Genomic DNA, 19,398 nt, shown 5'->3' with positions numbered 1-19,398 from the left:
TGTCGCTCAGTCGGCCCGTGGACCTCGCTCCTCCCATCCGTTCCTGGCCGTCTGAGGCGGACCGATGCCCTGACCGACTGCTCTCTCTTGCTTTAAGGACAAAAGGAGCTACTCCTGTCCCGTGTGCTCCAAGTCCTTCTCCGAAGATCGCCTAATCAAGTCCCACATCAAGACCAATCACCCCGGTAAGGCCCCCACCCCGCTGGACAAGAAGCGAGCTGAGCGTGGGGGAGGACGGGGCCCGTGGCGGAGCGATGTCTCTACCTCTGCTGCTCTGTGATTTCGAGCGATAGCCGGGGCCCTCCGCAAGTGAGACGGCGGTGAGACTTGCTGCCTTAATGGGGGGCAAGTCAAAACCGGGACATGGCAAGGTGGCCCGCTGGTGGCAGTTCATCAGTGACATCACCTAGTCAGAACGGTCTCCCTCCCCGGCTCCTGGCAGCATTCCTTGTCCGCGGTGAGGGGGTTTGGCGAGATGACATTTGGGGCTGTTGAGTGCCAGGTTTTCTGGCGCTCGGGCTCGGTCGCCATGGGTGGCACTGGATGCCAGGGGCCAGGCCTGGCACTGCTGAGCTTTGGCTCTGGAAGTCCTCCAGAGTCCCGCCTGTCTGGAGCAGGGGCAGGGATCAGGGGTCATGAGCTGCCTGCCTCTGGGACTCTGGCTGGAACTCGGTGGGTTTGAGGAGACCGAAGGAGAAGGGGAGCCCATTTCCCACCCCGTGGGGTGCACGCTGAGAAGCTTGTGAGGACTGGAAACTTCTGGGGGTCCCAGCGTGGGGCTGGTGAGCGAGTCCCCTCAGGGACAGAGGGGTAGGATGGCTTTCTCAGGCACAGCCGGCTCCCATCAATCACTGGTATTTATTGAGTGCTTACTGTGTGAAGAGCACTCTACTAAGCACCTGAGAGATACAATAGAGTTGGTAGACCCAATCCCCGCCCAAAACAAACTTACGCTGTAGAGGGGGAAACAGACATTAAATAAAACTTATTGAGCATTTACTGTGTGCAGAGCACCATACCTCTGGCCTTTCCTGGGTTTCTGCTCTGGGACGCGTACTGGATCTGTTAATTTTGGTGTATTGTACTCTCCCAAGTACTAGAATAAGCGCTGAATGATGATGATGAATTAATACTATTGACTGAGTGGATTTAAGTGACGGGCTTCTGCTCAGCCTCTGACGCAGGAAGCGTCCCAGGGCGACCGGGGCCGGATCCCTTCTGATAGGCTCCTGTCTGAACGCCAGGGACAGGTTTTGGGGTGGTCCAGCGAGGGATCGTCATCGACGGTATTTATTGAGCACTTACCATGTGCACAATACTGTACTACACGCTTGGGAGCGTCCAATACAACAGAGGTGATGGGTAGGTCCTCCGCCTTTAATGAGCTTTCAGTCTAGATGGAGAGGCAGTCACAAAGAAGCGGCATGGCTTAGTGGAAGGAGCACGGGTTTGGGAGTCAGAGATCGTGGGTTCTAATCCCGGCTCTGCCACTGATCAGCTGTGTGACCTTGGACAAGTCACTTAACTTTCTCTCTGGCTGTTACCTCAACTGTAACCGGACTACCTTATATCTACCCCAGCACTTAGAACAGTGCTTGACCCATAGTAAGCACGTAACGAATGTCATAATTATTATTATTAATAGAGATATCCTTCCAGGGCGTCTCTGTCCGCTGACCCTCGCTGTCCTTCCGTTCCCCCTCCAGAAGTCTCAATGAACACCATCTCCGAGATTCTTGGCCGCAGGGTACAACTGAAAGGACTGATTGGGAAAAGAGCCGTGAAGTGTCCCTACTGTGATTTTTATTTCATGAAGAACGGCTCAGACCTCCAGCGGCACATCTGGGCTCACGAAGGTAAACAGCCGCCGGGCGGCTTTCCGCTTTCGTGCGCCCCTGAGTTTCCGCTTACCTCCCTCCTGGAGGGTGCCATTCGCTCGCACGGTCGCAATAGAAGCATCTCTTGCCCTCGTTGGCTCAGGTTTCTTACCTCGCTCTTTCCCCACCGGGCCTGTGTCTTTCGAAGGGGATGGGATGGGCTTCTCCCCTTGGCCGTGACACCTTCGTTCGTTTATTCAATCGTATTAAGCGCTTACTGTGCACAGCGCACCGTACTAAGCGTTTGGGGAAGTACAATACAACAATAAAACAGTGACCTTCCCTGCCCGCAACGAGTCTAGAGGCGGGGAGACAGACATCAATACAGATAAATAAAATTACAGATATCTAAGTACCCTGAGGGTGGGGTGGGGGAGAGCTAAGGGAGCGAGCAAGTCAGGGTGATGCAGAGGGCGTGGGAGATGAGGAAAAGTGCGCCTTAATCTGGGAAAGGCTCATCAGGAACCTTCATGGGCCGGAGTCTTGTTCCATGTCCATCACCACCAATCACATGCAGGGACCTCCAGTTGAAGGATTCCAGTCAGTCTCCATTCCCAGGGACAGGCACAGAGTCCAGTTTCCTATCAGGGACCATGTCCTCAGTTTCCCCCTGCCTCCAGGCTCTCAGGCTCCTGGAACTGCTATGTCCGGAGCCCGGCCTGTCAGCGGGTCACCTTGTCACCTTGATAGGAATAATAATGATGGCATTTATTAAGCACTTACTATGTGCCAAGCACTGTTCTAAGTGCTGGGGAGGTTACAAGGTAATCAGGTTGTCCCACAGGGGGCTCGCAGTCTTAATCCCCGTTTTCCAGATGAGGGAACTGAGGCCCAGAGAAGGGAAATGACTTGCCCAAAGTAGCACAGCTGACAATTGGCGGAGCGCGTGGCTCAGTGGAAAGAGCACGGGCTTTGGAGTCAGAGGTCATGGATTCGAATCCCAGCTCTGCCACATGTCTGCTGTGTGACCTTGGGCAAGTCACTTAACTTCTCTGAGCTTCAGAGAAGCTTCATCTGTAAAATGGGGATTAAGACTGTGAGCCCCATGTGGGACAACTTGATCACCTTGTATCCCCCCAGTGCTTAGAACAGTGCTTTGCACATAGTAAGCGCTTAACAAATGCCATTATTATTATTATTATTATTATTTGAACCCCTGACCTCTGACTCCAAAGCCCGGGCTGCTTCTCATGCTCGCCCACTTGTCGCCCACTGCTCCCGGCCAGCCTGCTGATGCTTCGGTGTCCATCCTGGCCCAGTCACGCGGAGGGGATGCGTTAATCAATCAATCAATCAATCAGTTGTATTTATTGAGCGCTTACTATGTGCAGAGCACTGTACTAAGCGCTTGGGAAGTACAAATTGGCATCACATAGAGACAGTCCCTACCCGACAGTGGGCTCACAGTCTAAAAGGGGGAGACAGAGAACAGAACCAAACATACCAACAAAATAAAATAAGTAGGATAGAAATGTACAAGTAAAATAAATAAATAAATAAATAAATAGAGTAAGCCGGCGGGGGCCGTTGGAAACAGCACCTTGAAAAGGCAGAGGGGCCGAATGATGCCGCCAGGCCCCCTTCTCCCTCCCCACTGCCCCCCCAACTCGGGGTCATCACCTTGGGGCTGAGCTGGGGAGTGGGGATTGTAACTGCCCTCCTCCCGGTAGGTGTGAAGCCGTTCAAGTGTTCCCAGTGCGAGTACGCCACCCGCAGCAAGAGTAATCTGAAGGCTCACATGAACCGGCACAGCACCGAAAAGACCCACCTCTGCGACATGTGCGGCAAGAAGTTCAAGTCGAAAGGCACCTTGAAGAGCCACAAACTGCTCCACACGGCGGACGGTGAGTGGAAGCCCCTTGCCGGGGGGCTGGGAAATAATGATAATAATAATAATGATGGCATTTGTTAAGCGCTTACTATGTGCAAAGCAATCAATCGTATTTATTGAGCGCTTACTGTGTGCAGAGCACTGTACTAAGCTCTTGGGAAGTACAAGTTGGCAACATATAGAGACGGTCCCTACCCAACAGTGGGCTCGCAGTCTAGGAGGGGGAGACAGAGAACAAAACCGAACATATTAAGAAAATAAAATAAATAGAATAGATATGTACAAGTGAAATAAATAAATATGTTCAATAAGGCTTTAAGGTGGGGAGAGTGATGGTTGGTCGGTTATGAAGGGGGAGGGCATCCCAGGCAAGAGGCAGGATGTGGGCGAGAGGTCGGCGGCGAAATAGGCGAGATGGAGGTTCGGTTCTAAGCGCTGGGGAGGTTACAAGGTGATCAGGTTGTCCCATGGGGGGCTCACAGTTTTAATCCCCATTTTACAGATGAGGTAACTGAGGCCCAGAGAAGTGAAGTGACTTGCCCAAAGTCACACAGCTGACAGTTGGCGGAGCCGGGATTTGAACCCATGACCTCTGACTCCAAAGCCCGTGCTCTTTCCACTGAGCCACGCTGCTCCCCCACCCCCCATTTTTTCTTAATGATATTTGTTAAGCGCTTACTACGTACCAGACACTTAGGGCTGGGGTAGATACAAGCGAATCAGGTTGGATGTAGTCCATGAGTCACATGGGGCTCATAGTCTTCATCCCCATTTTACAGATGAGGGAACTGAGGCACAGGGAAGTAATAATAATAAGAAGAAGAATTATTGTGTTATCTGTTAAGTGCTTACTATATGCCAGGCAGTCTTCTAAGTGCTGGGGTAGCAGTGTGGCTCAGTGGAAAGAGCCCGGGCTTTGGAGTCAGAGGTCAGGGGTTCAAATCCTGGCTCCGCCAATTGTCAGCTGTGTGACTTTGGGCCTGTCACTTGACTTCTCTGGGCCTCAGTTACCTCATCTGTAAAATGGTGATTAAGACTGTGAGCTCCCCGTGGTACAACCTGATCACCTTGTAACCTCCCCAGCGCTTAGAACAGTGCTTTGCACGATTGATTGATTGATTTGCACATAGGAAGCGCTTAACAAATGCCATTATTATTATTATTATTATTACAAGGTAATTGAGTTGTTCACAGTCCCTGTCCCACGTGGGATTCTCAGTCTTAATCCCCATTTTACAGATGAGGCACAGGGCAGTGACTTGCCCAGAGTCACCCAGCAGGCAAGTGGTGGAGGCGGGACTAGAACCCAGGTCTTTCTGAGTTCTAGGTCTGGGCTCTATTCATTCATTCAATCGTATTTATTGAGCACTTACTGTGTGCAGAGCACTGTACTAAGCGCTTGGAAAGTCCAAATTGGCAACATATAGAGACGGTCCCTACCCAACAGTGGGCTCTCAGTCTAGAAGGGGGAGATGGAGAATGAAACAAAACATATTAACAAAATAAAATAAATAGAATAAATATGTCCAAATAAATAGAGTAATAAATCCGTACAAACATATATACATATATACAGGTGCTGTGGGGAGGGGAAGGAGGTAAGGGGGGGATGGAGAGGGGGTCTATCCACTAGACCTCGGGCCGATGAATGCCGGCAGGGGCCTCAGGCCGGGCTGGAGAGCCCGGGGGGCGATGGAGGAAGCCAAGGATCCGGCAGGGAGACGGATCCTCTCGGATCACCTCATCCCGGCCCCCATGTGCCATGGCTGGAGCGGTCTGGGCTGGCTGTCGGCTGCCACCACAGAGAAGCTACCCAGAGGGCAAGCGTCTCGGTCACTCGTGCTCCGCCCGCCTTGGCCCCTGCCCGGCTGAGCAGGCTGAGCGTCTGACTCCAATCAATCAATCAATCAATCAATCGTATTTATTGAGTGCCTACTGTGTGCAGAGCACTGTACTAAGAGCTTGGGAAGTACAAGTTGGCAACATATAGAGACAGTCGCTACCCAACAGTGGGCTCACAGTCTAGAAAGGGGAGACAGAGAACAAAACCGAACATATTAACAAGATAAAATAAATAGAATAGATATGTACAAGTAAAATAAATAGAGTAATAAATACGTACAAACATATATACATCTATACAGGTGCTGTAGGGAAGGGAAGGAGGTAAGACGGGGGGGATGGAGAGGGGGACGGGGGGGGAGAGGAAGGAGGGGGCTGAGTGTGGGAAGGCCTCCTGGAGGAGGTGAACTCTCAGTAGGGCCTTGAAGGGAGGAAGAGAGCTAGCTTGGCGGATGGGCAGAGGGAGGGCATTCCAGGCCCGGGGGATGACGTGGGCCGGGGGTCGACGGCGGGACAGGCGAGAACGAGGCCCGGGGAGGAGATTAGCGGCAGAGGAGTGGAGGGTGCGGGCTGGGCTGGAGAAGGAGAGAAGGGAGGTGAGGTAGGAGGGGGCGAGGGGATGGATGGACAGCCTTGAAGCCCAGGGTGAGGAGTTTCTGCCTGATGCGCAGATTGATTGGTAGCCACTGGAGATTTTTGAGGACACTAGGCACCAGGGACTCTGCCAGCGGGGGATGCCTCTGAGGTTGAAAATCCAACAAGGGACAACAGTGGGCAGCGGCTCTGCTGCTGCTCGGTGAGCAGGCTAACACACCCTAACTCCCGGCACCCCCAGACGGAGTCATGCTGAGGATGCCCAGCAGTGTGCCCAGGCACGGTGTGCTGCCCCACTGGCTGGGCACGGACAGCGGGAGCGAGGCCCCCATTCTCTGCTCGCCGGTTCTTACGCTCCAATAATGATTTGAAGACTCAGTTTCTCCCCCAGACTTAAGACCTAGATCCTCTGCAGACTCACGGTGACTTCACTGCTCCCAGGCCTGACCCCTTTCGGTCTTCTTACAGGCCTCCTTCCTGCCTGGCCGGTGGGCATGTGGACCCCTTGGGTGAGGTGTTTCTGAGGAAGCTGGGAATGTGGGGCATTGAGATTCCTGAGTGGTTCAGTCCTGGAATAAATACATATTGAGTGCTTACAGTGTGCAAAGCACCGCTCAGCACGTGGCAGAGTACAGTCTAACAGAGTTGGTAGAAATGCTCCCTGCCCACAAGGACCTTAGAGTCTAGAGGGAAAAACAGACATGAACGTAAATATTTTAATTATGGATATGCGCATAAGTGCTGTGGGGCTGAAGGTAGGATGAATGAAGAGGGCAAATCCAAGTGCAAGGATTATGCAGAAGGAAGTGGGAGATGAGGAAAGAACTGGGAGATGAGGAAATGAGATCTTAGTCAGGGAATATATGAATAAATAAGTAATTTTTAATATGTGATTTAAAGCAGCGCAGCTCAGTGGAAAGAACACGGGCTCTGGAGTCAGTGGTCATGGGTTCAAATCCTGACTCTGCCACTTGTCAGCCGTGTGACTTTGGGCAAGTCCCTTAACTTCTGTGAGCCTCATTTCCCTCATCTGTAAAATGGGGATTGCCCCTGTGGGACAATGTGATCACCTTGTAACCTCCCCAGTGCTTAGGACAGTGCTTTGCACATAGTAAGCACTTAATAAATGTCATTATTATTATTATTATTAAAGACTTTTAATAATTTTACTTTTATTCCTTTTACTTTTATTATTTAAAGTCTAAAGACTTTTTAGACTGTGAGCCCACTGTTGGGTAGGGACTGTCTCTATATGTTGCCAATTTGCACTTCCCAAGCGCTTAGTACAGTGCTCTGCACACAGTAAGCGCTTAATAAATATGATTGATGATGATTAAAGATACGTATGTAAGTGCTCTGGGGTTGGGGGCGGAGCAGATATCAAATGTCCAAAGGTCACAGATCCAAGTACATAGACAATGCAGAAAGGAGTGCAAACTGGGGAAAAGACTTAATCCGGGAGGGCCTCCTGGGGGAGATGTGACCTTTGTAATGATTTGAAGGTGGGTAGAGTGGTGGTCCGGCGTCTATGGAAGGGGAGGGAGAACTAGGGTAGGGGGAGGATGGGGGTAAGGGGTCGGTGGCAATATAGGCGAGATCGGGGCCCAGTGAGTAAGCTGGCGATAGAGTGGAATGTGTGCGCTGGGCTGAATTGGGAGGTTGGCGAGGTGAAGTAGGATGGAGCGAGCCCATTGAGTGTTTTAAAGGCAATGGTATGGAGGTAGAGGAAGTTCAGATGAAATGCATTTGAGGAATTCTATTTATTCCGACAATTTTAACACCTGTCTCCATGTTTTGTTTTGTTGTCTGTCTCCCCCTTCTAGACTGTGAGCCCGTTGTTGGGTAGGGACCGTCTCTGTATGTTGCCGACTTTTACTTCCCAAGCGCTTGGCACAGTGCCCTGCACACAGTAAGCGCTCAGTAAATACGATTGAATGCATGAAGCACAGGAGAAAGTTGATTCTGAGGTAGAGGCATTCATTCAATCGTATTTATTGGGCGCTTACTGTGTGTAGAGCCTTTACTAAGCGCTTGAGTTCAGGATGAAAAGGCTTTGGCCCACATTGTTATACCCACTTTATGAGCTTCCCTGAATGTTGACACTCAAGTAATCATTGCACTGGAAATGCCTACCTTCCCAAACGGGAAATAAAAGCCAAAAAGTTGGTAATGTCTCAGATCCCCAGGGAGGTTATAGCAGCCATAGCCATCTAATAAACCTGTTTAACTACCTCAGTACTTCGGTTGTACGCAGAGACATCCCAGAAGTTGAGCGGTGTTCATTTTTGTACTTTCTTTTCCCTTCTCCCTTTCCTTTTCTCCTCCTCCTGGGAAGTTTCTCCAGCAAAGTGCACAGAAACAAACACCCTTGTCTTCACATACCTTTCTGCCGGCAGCAGTTAGACAAGAGCAGAGCTGAATTTTGAAATCGGGCCGAGGGGACGAGCCACCCTCACGCTTGCTTGCTTCCAATGTGAGATCATGCAGCCAGCCCATTCTTTACCTCGAGTTTCATTACTGAGGCTAAATTGCTGCTTCCTCCCGAGAAGGGGAAGCACAATTCAATATATTGTGCTCTGCTGCACAGAATAGGTTCACAGAGAACATTCTCCTGTACTAATCGAAGAGCTATTATAACCATTAATACCAATAACCTCGGAATCTCCTGCAGCAGGCTCAAAAATCCGCTGTCCGCGTGTGGAGGCCGTTTTTGATTTGTAAGTGCAATTTCACTGCAACAAGGCCATTAACCCGTTTATTTTATTAAGCTTAGATGGGGTTGTTTAACCTCCTCTCTTGTTCTCATCTAATAAAACAGTATTTGTTCTTGATGTGGTAATCGTCTTTTGGCCACGCTCATCCTTTTGTAGAGCACTCTGTGCTTTTGATTCTTAAGCAAATGGGTTGTTCAGTTGGGTGACTCCGGCCCATAGCCACGGTCCAGAAGGAAGGTCCTTAGCAGACCAATTATTGGGATTCATTGAGCGCTTCCAGGTTGCCGAGCAATGTACTAAGCGGTTCGGAGAGTACACTACGGTAGAGTTGGTAGATGCATTTCCTGCCCACAAGGAGCTAACAGTCTAGAGGAGGAAACAGACAATAAATTGTGGATATATGCATAAGTGCCGTGGGGCTGAGGACAAAACAATTATCAAATGGTTCAAGGGATAGATGCCCAAGGATGTAATCTCCCATTAGAAGCATGGCTCAGTGGAAAGAGCCCGGGCTTGGGAGTCAGAGGTCATGGGTTCGAATCCCGGCTCCGCCATTTGTCAGCTGTGTGACCTTGGGCAAGCCACTTAACTTCTCTGTGCCTGTTACCTCATCTGTAAAACGGGGAGTAAAACTGTGAGCCCCATGGGGGACAATCACATCACCTTGTATCCCCCAGCGCTTAGAACAGTGCTTTGCACATAGTAAGCGCTTAACAAATGCCATTATTATTATTATTAGAAATAATGGAGGAAACTCGATTACCATCATCATCAATAGTCTGCCAGATTCATTCATTCATTCAATCGTATTTATTGAGCACTTACTGTGTGCAGAGCACTGTACTAAGCGCTTGGGAAGTACAAGATTCTCCCAAGCTCTCAGTGCGCGGCGCTTGCTCGGCACCCAGCAGGCGGTCGGCCGATCCCGGGATGGTGATGGTGGTTCGCGGCCCACGCGTGGCTTGTTCAGTTGGATGGGGGCAGTGGCCGAGGCCGTCTCCCTGCTGGTCCAGATTTCTGGTTGGTCGTCAGGCCACCAGACACGGCGGTCAGCCCGGCCCCATCTCTGGGGGCGGTAGCAGGGGCTAGGACCACCCACCTGACCCAGCCTTTTCTCTCCCCCTTCCTTCCAGGGAAGCAGTTTAAATGCACCGTGTGTGACTATCATGCCGCCCAGCAGCCCCAACTCCTCCGCCACATGGAGCAACACGCCTCTTTTAAGGTAAGATCCTCATCTTCCTTCCCCTTCGCCTCCTCCTCCGCTTCCACGACCTCGTTCTCCTCCCGCTCCTCTTTCTCTTCTTATTTCTCCTCTCCCTTTCCTCCCGTGCCTTCTGGTCCACATTCCTGTCCTCATCCTCCTCCTGCTCCTCACCGTTCTCCACCCGGTCTCCGAAGGACGACCGAGAGGATTCCGAACCTCACGGATCCGAGGCGGCTTTGGCAGACAAAGTTGGGGCTCCTTCTGGAGGCCTCCCCATCCCCTGTTCCAAGACGTAAATGCCTTCCTGTTATGTTGCCAACTTGTACTTCCCAAGTGCTTAGTGCAGTGCTCTGCACACAGTAAGCGCTCAATAAATACGATTGATTGATTGATTGATTCCTGGGCTTTAAGAGTTGGAGCAGAAGTCGAGTGGTTCATAAATTCACAATCCGGGGAGCCGAAGACCCTAAGAAAGGTCGGCAGGGAACGTGTTTACCAACTTTGTTATAGTGTACTTTCCCAAGCATCGTGGCTCAGTGGAAAGAGCACGGGCTTTGGAGTCAGTGGTCATCGGTTCAAATCCCGGCTCTGCCACTTGTCAGCTGTGTGACTTTGGGCAAGTCTCTTTACTTCTCTATGCCTTAGTTACCTCATCTGTAAAATGGGGATTCAGGCTGTGAGCCCCAGGTGGGACAACCTGATCACCTTGTAAACTCCCCAGCGCTTAGAACAGTGCTTTGCACATAGTAAGCATTTAATAAATGCCATCTAAAAAAAAAGTACTTAGTACAGGACTCTGCACACAGTAAGTGCTCAGTAAGTACCGTTGATTGATTGACTGAAGAGAGGGAAATGGAATATTTGCACATGTGACCTAGATAATGGCAGAGGAAGACAGGGTGAGAATAATAGAGATGATAATGTTAATAGTAGGCTCGCTGAAGGCAGGGAATGTGTCTACTGACTGTTGTTTTGTACTCTCCCAAATGCTTAGCACAGTGCTGTGCGTACGGTAAGTGCTCAGAAAGCACCATTGATTGATTAATGGGAGCAATAATTGATATGCTGTTGATGAAATACTTACCAGGTGCCAAGTGCTTGGGAAGATCAGGATAATCAATCAAGGGGATTTATTGAGCGCTTACTATGTGCAGAGCACTGTAGTAGGTATGCTTGGGAGAGTACAATATGACAGAATTAGCAGCTGGGCACGTTCCCTGCCCATACTGAGCTGACATTCGGAAGGGTAGCTGACACACTGAGGAAGACTGTATGACTCCTTAGAAATTGCAGAAGCAAATGGAGAAGCAGCGTGGCTCAGTGGAAAGAGCACGGGCTTTGGAGTCAGAGATCATGGGTTCAAATCCCGGCTCCGCCAACTGTCAGCTGTGTGACTTTGGGCAAGTCACTTCACTTCTCTGTGCCTCAGTTACCTCAGCTGTGAAATGGGGATTAAAACTGTGAGCCCCCTGTGGGACAACTTGATCACCTTGTAACCTCCCCAGCGCTTAGAACAGTGCTTTGCACATAGTAAGCGCTTAACAAATGCCATCATCATCATCATCATCATCAAATTGCAGAGATTGGTGTTCGCTTCCTCGTGTTATTTTCTGCCACTCTACCCCATTGGGCAGACTGCTCATTGGGGGGTTTGGGGGTGGTCCGATTCTTTGCCCCTCTGTGTGGACCAGTGAGAATACCAATAGAACAAATGCTTGCTATTTGTGCCATTCTTAAAATATCACAGTGACTTACAGAGATTTCCAGAAAACACGTCTAAAATTCAGAGACTACATCAGCAGACCCCCAAAACAAAGTTCTTTATTGGAATTGTCAGAAATTGGGGCGTTCCTAAACTCGATCTTATCGGAATCGGCTCAGCATGGCCTCCTTCTCAATGCTTCTTGGCCCTCACCTTTCTTTTTTATTATTATTGTTTGCAGCAGTAGTAGTAGTATTATAAAATGATGAAAAGCAAATATTAATAATACCATCTTGTCTTGGGTACCCTTTTTTATTTTTTCCCAAAACCTTTTCACACCAATGATCTCCTCTTATCCTTGCCATATCCCTGTGAGGTATGGGGAGGCAGCAGTTTTCTGCCCCCACTTTCCAGATGAGAACATTGAGGCCCAGGGAGGCTAGTGACTTGCCCGAGGGCCCACAGCAGGCCAATGGCAGAGAACCCGGCTCTCTTGTCCCCTCAGCCCCATCTTCCACCTATCATCATCATCATCATCAATCATATTTATTGAGTGCTTACTGTGTGCACAGCACTATACTAAGCGCTTGGGAAGTACAAATTGGCAACATATAGAGACAGTCCCTACCCAACAGTGGGCTCACAGTCTAAAAGGGGGAGACAAAACCAAACATACTAACAAAATAAAATAAATAGATTTGCTATCCTATCACACCGTACTGCAGCTTTGACATGGAGCTGGCTGTTCATTGACCAGAGAAGCAGCATGGCTCAGTGGAAAGAGCCCGGGCTTTGGAGTCAGAGGTCGTGGGTTCTAATCCCGGCTCCACCACTTGTCAGCTGTGTGACTTTGGGCAAGTCACTTCACTTCTCTGGGCCTCAGTTACCTCATCTGGAAAATGGGGATTAAGTCTGTGAGCCCCACGTGATTACCTTGTATCTACCCCAGCGCTTAGAACAGTGCTTTGCATATAGTAAGCGCGTAATAAATGCCATCATTATTATTATTATTGAGCGAGCCCATCCTTAGCACAGTGCTTGGCACATTGCGAGCCCTTCTGCTCACAACTCAGCAGGAGTTTCCTGATCCCTCTTGTCACCTGGGCTAGGGCAGAGTCTCTGCTCCTGGAGATCATTGTCACTGTTGGGAAAGGGGAAGATGCTCTGGGATGGGGGAGAGGTGGAGTTTGTGTGTGTGTCCGTCCGTGCCCAGGCAAGACTTGTCACGAGGCTTCATGACAAGTAGCGACATTTGCATTGACTGTTGTCAGCTGTTGCTATCAGCTTTGGAGATAGACAAATTCTCCCCTCACCACGACCCCCCAGCCCCAATGCCAGAATGCCTCCCCTCCCCAATAGCCACGATACCCTATTTGACTTTTATCTCTCCCCTCCCCACACAACTGTCTGGGCTTAGCCCGAGACTTCAATCACTCAAGCGAGCGAGCGAATCCCGGGGGTGTCAGAGCTATTAAGCGAAAGGACCGGCTTTCCTTCAGACATGCTGACACTAGAAAGGGCTTTTCCAGATTTATTTTTCATCTCCCCGTCTCCGTCTCTGACCTCTCCCTTCCGGCCTGTTACCGTCGACCAAGGTCCCCAGATGACTCTGATACAGCTCGTTTTCTGCACGGTGCTTCGTGCCCCGTCCCGCACGTTTGGGAGCCTGGGCCCGGTTCGTCCCAGAAACCAAGGGAAATGAAATAAAAATCACCTATTAAATATTTGATCAAAATACTTCTAATGCGGTAAAACAGCAAATTGAGATGAGCGAAATTTAAGCAGTTAAAAAAAAAATTGTGGCCATCAAAATGCTTGATGGTCTATGGGCTGGAGTAAATTATGCACGGAGAATGTAATTAACTTTTCTAAATAACATCGTGTGGGCGTTCCTCTCGTTGCGTGATCTTCCTGAAGTATCTCAGAAAATGCACAAGTCGGTTTTATGAAATATCACAGATAAAGGAAGGATGAGCCTCGCGGTTTCTTTCTCTCTGCATACTGTAGATTAATTTACCAAATGCCTGGGTGTTTGGGCTGCTTCTAATTTCCTGTTCTGTACGAAGCAAATTATCCTAATTAATTGGGGCCAAATCTAGCTTAGGTAATTGAAAGTTTGATAAACTGGGAACCTGAGCATCTCTCCCATTATGGTTTGGTTACCTAACTTTTTAAAGGAAATTTTTAATGATGGTGATGACAGAGCGTTCACCATGTCTTCAGGGCAAAGAAGCCATGCGGAGAAGTTGATTCTAGTGTTCGTGGCTTGCTTAGCAATACTTGCGCTTTCTCTCTCTCTGTCTGTCTCTCTCTCTCTCATCTCTGCCCGACTTGTTTCCACTGGGACCCATAACACCATAAGTAGGGATGCAGCCCATGGCTAAGCACCCTATGAACAGAGGTCATCGGCAGCCAAAGCGACTGCAGCAGAGGGCCAGCGCTGTGCCGTAGTGGTTTTTTTTTTTTTAAGGGATTTGTTAAGCGCTTCCTCTGTGCCTGGTACTGCTCAGAGCACCTGGGTAGATACAAGCTAATCAAGTTGGACACAGTCCATGTCCCGCTTGGGGCTCACAGTCTTAACCCCCATTTTACAGATGCGGTAACTTAACGGAGGCCCAGAGGAGTTTAGTGATTTGCCCAAGGTCACACAGCGGATAAGTGGCGGAACCGGGGTTAGAATCCAGGTCCTTCTGACTCCCAAGTCTGTGCTCTATCCACTAGACCACTCTGTTTCTCGTCGTCAGCGGGTTTTAGGTGGCGGGGCAGGGCCTTCGCCGCCCAGACTCACCTTGCTGCCCACCTAAAGTGATTCTCTGGTCAGTACCTCTCCCCGCTGATGACTGAGTCTGTGAGCCCCACATGGGACAGGGACTCTGTCCAGCCTGATGATCTTGCATCTACTCCAACACTTAGTACAGTGCCTGGCACACAGTAAGCGCTTAACAAGTACCACAATTCTAATTATTCTGGCAGGTCCTGGGCAGGCACGCCCCTGCTTCTCTCTTTCAGCCAGGATCAGGGATCGGTTGAGTGTTATGTTATAGTGAACTCTCCCAAGTGCTTAGTACAGTGCTCTGCAAACAGTAAGCGCTCAGTAAATGTGATTGAATGAATGGGAGCTGGCCTCCAGGGCCTTGGCTAAACAGCCTCTAAGCTTTTCCTGATGAAAACCATTCGGTGGGTGCCAGCTGTCCTTTGTCATTCCCTTGATAAGCATCCCGTTAAAAAAGATATCTGAACCTTCGGCGTTTCCAATTTGCACCCACTGTCCAGGGACAAATGAGTTTCCTCCTCTGCAGCCCCGTTTGACGATATTATCTCCATCCGTGGATGTTTCCCTGAATGGAGAAAATGATCCCTGGGGCCATTAAAATGCCCTGCTTGATGCTGATGGGGAGTGGCAGGGAGCCCACCTCTAACAGATCCATGCATTCGCCTGTCAGCAATGCATGAAAGCTCAGCCTCGCTCATTTCACCTGGGCTTGCATCCCTCTCCGCCTTCCCCGCTCCTCAAATATAGCAACAATTAGTGTGATATTGAGAGATGATACTGATAATAATTATGGTATTTGGAAGGGTTTACTATGTGCCAAGCTGTCACCACAAACAAACTTGCAAGGAGATATGCTAAAGAGAGCACCCACAGACCAAATTCATTCATTCATTCACTCAATCATATTTATTGAGCGCTTGCTGTGTGCAGAGCCCTGTACTAAGCGCTTGGGAAGTACAAGTCGGCAACATATAGAGACGGTCTCTACCCAACACCGGGCTCACAGTCTAGAAGGGGGAGACAGACAACAAAACCAAATGCCAGTGGTACCTGAGCCAAAATGACATTTGTTTATCCCTGTGTGTGGCAGCTGAGTGAAAAGTCAGAAACAAGAAATCCTTGGGTTTAGGGAAAGACAAATCTATCTTTTTTGGTTTTTTTGGACGGGGGGAGTTTGATGATTATTTGTGAAAATAATAATTGTGGTATTATGATGAGGAATAGAGTAGCCTAATGGAAAGAACACAGGCCTAGGAATCACAGCACCTGGCTTTTCTCCCGGCTCTGCCATTTGCCTGCTGTGTGACCTTGGGTAAGTCATTTCCCTTCCTCTGTGCCTCAGTTTCCTCACCTGTAAAATGGGGATTCAGTACCTGCTCTCCCTCCCACTTAGTCTGGGAACCCCGTGTGGAACAGGGGCTGGGTCCAACCTGACTCATTCATTCATTCAATCGTATTTATTGAGCGCTTACTGTGTGCAGAGCACTGTACTAAGCGCTTGGAAGTACCTGATGATCTTGTATCTACCCCAGCACTTAGTACGGTGCTTGGAACATAATAAGCGCTCACCAAGGGCTAAGATTAGTATTGTTATTGATATTTGTTAAGCACTTTTCGTGTTCTCAGCCCTCTGTGTAGCCTGGCCCCAGCTGCCTGGAAGAAATAAAGCCAACCCTGGTACATCGGTGGCGGATTCACAGTCCACAGGCCTATCCAAACTTTTCCCAACTTCCTGTGGTAAACCATCCCCCTGCCAGGGCTTACTACCTTGTGGGCCCTATAGTTCACCTACCTTCACTGCTGAGAAACGTTTCCTCCAACCCAAATCCCTCACACTGCAGTGACAGCCTGTTTCCTCTTGTTCTAAGCTCAGAGGAGAGCAATAATCACTAATCTATGCATGAGGCATTCAGTTGGTGGGAAGCACTGTGCTAAGTGCTGGACATTCAGATCAGACCCAGTCCCTACCCCACACAGGGGCTCACTACCTGAATGGGAGGGAGAGCAGGTATATTCTCCCCATTTTACAGAGGAGGAAACTGAGACCCAGAATCAGCTGTTTAGTGACTTGTCCAAGATCCTAAGGTAGGCTGTGCTCTCCCTTCCCCTTAGTCCAGGAGACTTGTGTTTGTTTAGCTCTTACTATGTGCCAGACACTGTACTAAGCGCTGGGGTAGATACGAAGTAATCGGGTTGGACTCAGTCCGTGTCCCACACGGGCTTCCCAGTCTTAATGGGGTTCACAGTCTTAGAGAAGCAGCATGGCTCAGCGGAAAGAGCCCGGGCTTGGGAGTCAGAGGTCATGGGTTCAAATCCCGGCTCTGCCAATTGTCAGCTGTGTGACTTTGGGCAAGTCACTTCTTCTCTGGGCCTCAGCTACCTCATCTGTAAAATGGGGATGAAGACTGTGAGCCTCCCGTGGGACAACCTGATCACCTTGCAACCTCCCTAGCGCTTAGAACAGTGCTTTGCACGTAGTAAGCGCTTAATAAATGCCATCATCATCATCATCATTAATCCCCATTTTACGCGTGAGGTAACTGAGGCAAAGAGAAGCTAAGTGACTTGGCCAGTGTCACACAGCAGTTAAGTGGCAGAGCTGGGATAATGGGGATTAAGACTGTGAGCCCCCCGTGGGACAGCCTGATCACCTTGTAACCTCCCCAGCGCTTAGAACAGTGCAATGCACATAGTAAGCGCTTAATAAATGCCATTATTATTATTAGAACCCAGGCCCTCTGATTCCCAGGCCAGTGCTCTTTCCAGTAGGGCACGCTTCTTTCGTATCTTCTCCCGTGCTTGGCACCTAGTAAATGCTCCAGAGCTACTGTAACCACGACTATGGTCACAAGTGCCAGTCCCTGGGGTCGGGGAGGGATGACGACAACCAGGACCCCACCCCCTCAGGATGACCCTATTCCCTACCCCCAGACCCCATCCCAGCTTGGCCCTGCGGCCCGAGCCTTGACTCCCGTGACAGGGACTGGGGAGACATTCCAGGAATAACTCCCGCCTCCCATCCTTCAGTCGGGGCCAAGCCATTAAGGCGCACCATTAGGGTGATTGCTGCCCCGTGGAACACACTGGAGCCCACTGTTGGGTAGGGACTGTCTCTATATGTTGCCAATTTGTACTTCCCAAGCGCTTAGTACAGTGCTCTGCACATAGTAAGCGCTCAATAAATACGATTGATGATGATGATGATGATGGAAATGCTGAACTCACTCCTTTCTGATCGTCCTAAGGAATATGTTGCCAACTTGTACTTCCCAAGCGCTTAGTACAGTGCTCTGCACACAGTAAGCGCTCAATAAATACGATTGATTGATTGATTGATTGTTGCTCTATATCCTTGTGGACTCAGCTGGAAAAAAACACACTTCACCCCCCCACCCCACCATGCCGAGAGATTTGTGTTCCAGCAACAGCCACACATGACTCACCCCTTCCCAAACTTCACTTTTTCTGCCTCTTGGCTATCTGCAGCCCCTCTCTGCACCCTCCTTCCACTCTGCACTCTGCCCCTCCTCCTGGACCACCCCATTTTCCCTTTTCCCCTCGTCTTTGGGCCATCCCCATTTCTTTGCCACCTTTCCAGATTCCCCTCCTCTCCTTCCCACCCGCCCCTCCAACGCACACACGTATCATGGAAGTCGTGAAAAGTTAATAACCAAGGAAGAGAGGGTGGGAAAAATGATTTGGTGGGAAAAAGGAGAAGCAGCGTGGCTCAGTGGCAAGAGCCAGGGCTTTGTAGTCAGAGGGCATGGGTTCAAATTCCGGCTCCGCCACTTGTCAGCTGTGTGACTTTGGGCAAGTCACTTCATTTCTCTGTGCCTCAGTTCCCTCATATGTCAAATGGGGATTGAGACTGTGAACCCCCCATGGGACAACCTGATCACCCTGTAACCTCCCCAGCACTTAGAGTAGTGCTTTGCACATAGTAAGCACTTAATAAATGCCACTATTATTATTATTATATGGGGATATTCTTGGTGGGGGGGAGGAGGAGGAGGAGGAGGAAAATGGCATGAGAAAGGAGGAGAAAGGTGGTGAGGGAAATGGGGAGGAAGACATGCCATGTAGGTGGCAAGATGGAGCTGTGAGTGGTTTTTTTTAATGGTATTTCTTAAGCACTTACTATGTGTCAGGCACTGAATAGATACAAGCTAATCCATTTGGACACAGTCCCTGTCCAACATGGGGCTCACAGTGTTAATCTGCATTTTACAGATGAGATTTCCAGAATAATAATAATAATGGTATTTGTTACGCACTTATTACGTGCCAAGCACTGTTCTAATTGCTGGGGTAGATACAAGGTGATCAGGTTGTCCCACGTGGGGCTCACAGTCTTAATCCCCACTTTGTAGATGAGGGAACAGAGGCACAGACCAGTTAAGTGACTTGCCCTAGGTCACTCAGTAGACAAGTGGCAGAGGCAGAATTAGACCCCACATCCTCTGACTCCCAAGCCCATGATCAGAGAAGCAGTGCGGCTGCGTGGAAAGAACACGGGCTTTGGAGTCAGAGGTCATGGGTTCAAATCCCGGCTTCACCACTTGTCAGCTGTGTGACTTTGGGCAAGTCACTTCACTTCTCTGGGCCTCGGTTCCCTCATCTGTAAAATGGGATTAAAACTGTGAGCCCCCCCATGGGACAACCTGATCACCTTGTAACCTCCCCAGCGCTTAGAACAGTGCTTTGCACATAGTAAGCGCTTAACAAATACCATCATTATTATTATTATTATCTTGCCACTAGGCCATGCTGCTTCTGAATGGCTTGCCCAAGGTCCCGCGGAAGACAAGTGGCAGAGCTGGGATTAAGCCGCTGGGACCCCCCCCCCAGGCAGATGTTAATC

General features: G+C 49.7%; 1 protein-coding gene across 1 annotated transcript in view; it reads left to right on the top strand.

Annotated features, from left to right (window-relative positions):
* The window catches only part of ZFAT (zinc finger and AT-hook domain containing), a 74,031-nt gene that overhangs the window by 36,512 nt on the left and 18,121 nt on the right, over nt 1-19,398 (top strand). The window contains exons 8-11 of the mRNA XM_038760633.1: nt 98-185; nt 1,707-1,856; nt 3,548-3,721; nt 9,992-10,080. Of these exons, the coding sequence (XP_038616561.1) occupies nt 98-185; nt 1,707-1,856; nt 3,548-3,721; nt 9,992-10,080 (501 nt within the window). The remainder of the gene's footprint in view (nt 1-97; nt 186-1,706; nt 1,857-3,547; nt 3,722-9,991; nt 10,081-19,398) is intronic.

This window comes from Tachyglossus aculeatus, chromosome 18 (assembly GCF_015852505.1).
Source record: "Tachyglossus aculeatus isolate mTacAcu1 chromosome 18, mTacAcu1.pri, whole genome shotgun sequence".
In the NCBI taxonomy this organism is placed as follows: Eukaryota; Metazoa; Chordata; class Mammalia; order Monotremata; family Tachyglossidae; genus Tachyglossus; species Tachyglossus aculeatus.
The sequence above is the reverse complement of the archived record's forward strand: the minus strand, read 5'-3'. Positions and strand labels throughout refer to the sequence as shown.